The sequence below is a fragment of the Echiichthys vipera genome (assembly GCF_963691815.1).
Source record: "Echiichthys vipera genome assembly, chromosome: 8".
Taxonomy (NCBI): Eukaryota; Metazoa; Chordata; class Actinopteri; order Perciformes; family Trachinidae; genus Echiichthys; species Echiichthys vipera.
The window spans coordinates 28,387,308-28,389,280 of NC_139833.1; the positions used below are offsets into that span (position 1 = coordinate 28,387,308).

The 1,973-nt window shown below is 49.5% G+C and overlaps 1 protein-coding gene across 1 annotated transcript; it reads left to right on the forward strand.

Annotated features, from left to right (window-relative positions):
• Positions 1–1,661, forward strand: tpbg (trophoblast glycoprotein). Its single transcript, XM_083918648.1, has one exon. It carries the CDS (start codon positions 355–357, stop codon positions 1,492–1,494), a length of 1,140 nt encoding a protein of 379 aa, XP_083774774.1. The 5' UTR covers positions 1–354; the 3' UTR covers positions 1,495–1,661.
• The last annotated feature ends 312 nt before the right edge of the window (positions 1,662–1,973 follow it).

Genomic DNA, 1,973 nt, shown 5'->3' on the forward strand with positions numbered 1-1,973 from the left:
TGTCTGTTTCAGAACCAGCAGTCAGAGTAACTCTTGCCCATTTGACATCCCGTGATTCGAAACAAATCTCGTAATATCGTAAGATTTGGAAGACAAAGGAAAGGGAAAGCCTCGAAGTTTGCGAGCCTCGTCCACATCACCTTTATCCTCATGGAAACGTAGACTTATCCTGCACAAGCATGGTTTGGGGGTAGTTGTATGGAGTCTGAGTTGGAACTGGGAGCTCTTTTCGAAAGGATAAAGGCGGAAAACACTGTGAGAAAACTTTGTCCTCGAACAAGGCGGTGAGTGGGTTGGATTGTTGTAAAGTCATCTTTACGCACGGTCTGCGCAGACAGATTTGTACAAGCCAAGATGCGCCTGTTGAGCACGTCGTGCGGATGTGACCGCGGAGACATTCGAGGGAGAACACACATGTCCGGGATGATGCGTTTTCTGTTCCTCCTCGCGGCCGTGCTGTCCTGTCACGCCTGTCCGGACGAATGCTTGTGCTTCTCACAAACGGTGAAATGCCAAAACCAGGACTTGGACGAGATTCCGCATTCTTTACCGGCCAATACCAAATTCCTCTTCGTCACAGGAAACAACATTTCCCGTATTAGTGTGGACTCCTTCTCAACCCGCCTGGAACTTTTGACAGATCTCTATCTCAGTGGGAATGAGATGGAGTATGTGGATGCATTGGTATTTGACAGCTTGCCAAACCTTGTGCGGTTGGACCTGAGCAACAACAACATCCAGACTTTCAGCGAAAGAGCTTTCCCTGATGATAATAAAGTGCAGCAGCTAAACCTCAGCAGGTCTTTTCACAATCACTCCTCCATGGACGTGGTCCTAAGTGTTCTACAGAGTGGAAACCTCCTCCAGCTGACAGTCCTGGACCTGTCCAACAATGACCTTGTGATTCTTCCAGACCACATATTCACCAGCCTTCCCAACCTCGTCAACCTCAGCCTGCAGAACAGCTCCATCATCTCCATTCAGAACGGGACGCTGAGGGTGCCACCGCTGCGCGACCTTGACCTGCGGGACAACAGCCTGAGGGACCTGCCTATCACCACCCTGGCAGAGTTCAGCCTCAAGCCTGCACTCCAAATCCGGCTGGCGGGGAACCCTTGGCGCTGCGACTGCTTCATCGAGGACATGCTGACGTGGCTGAAAAACTCCTCTCAAGTCACTGACCAGCAGAACCTGACCTGCGGAGACCCCGAGGCCCTGAGACGCCAGCCGCTCCTGCAGATTGAGCAGTCACAGCTCAAGTGTTCAGGCGACATGGAGGGGGTGCTGGAGACCTCTTATGTTTTCCTGGGGCTGGTGCTGGCCCTTATTGGCGTCATATTCCTGCTGGTGCTGTACCTGAACAGAAAAGGCATCAAGCGGTGGATTTACAACATCCGGGACGCCTGTAGGGACCACATGGAGGGCTACCATTACAGGTATGAGATCAACTCTGACCCACGTTTGGCCAACCTGAGCATCAACTCGGACGTGTGAGTGAGGACGGGACACTGTCTAGAACCCCACAGTGAGATATGAAATGACTTGTTAAAACTTGCATGAAAGTCTTCCTCCCCCTTCCCCTCTATCTCTCTCCCCCCCTGTCATGGCTCCTAATTCCTCACAACCGCCATTCGACCACTGCCGCATGTCCAATACAAGTACCTGGCAGCTGTGATGTCAACTGCGTTTCTTCCGTGTAACTTTGCATGGACAATGAATCAAGCTGAAGGTTTTTTCTGGAGAGTCGCACAGAGCGATATGTTCTATTTTTACTTTTCATAAAGGATAAACATGTGGAGTACATTGACTTTTAAGTGAAAGTGAACAAAACGACATTAAATGCATCCTGCTCATTATGCCTCTGCTGCAGAGAAATGCTCTATTGCTTGTTTATGAGTTTGTTCTTTTTAATATGTGAATATGCCTCTTTTTGAATGACTACAGTGCACATTGCATAGTTTTTTAGATTAAGT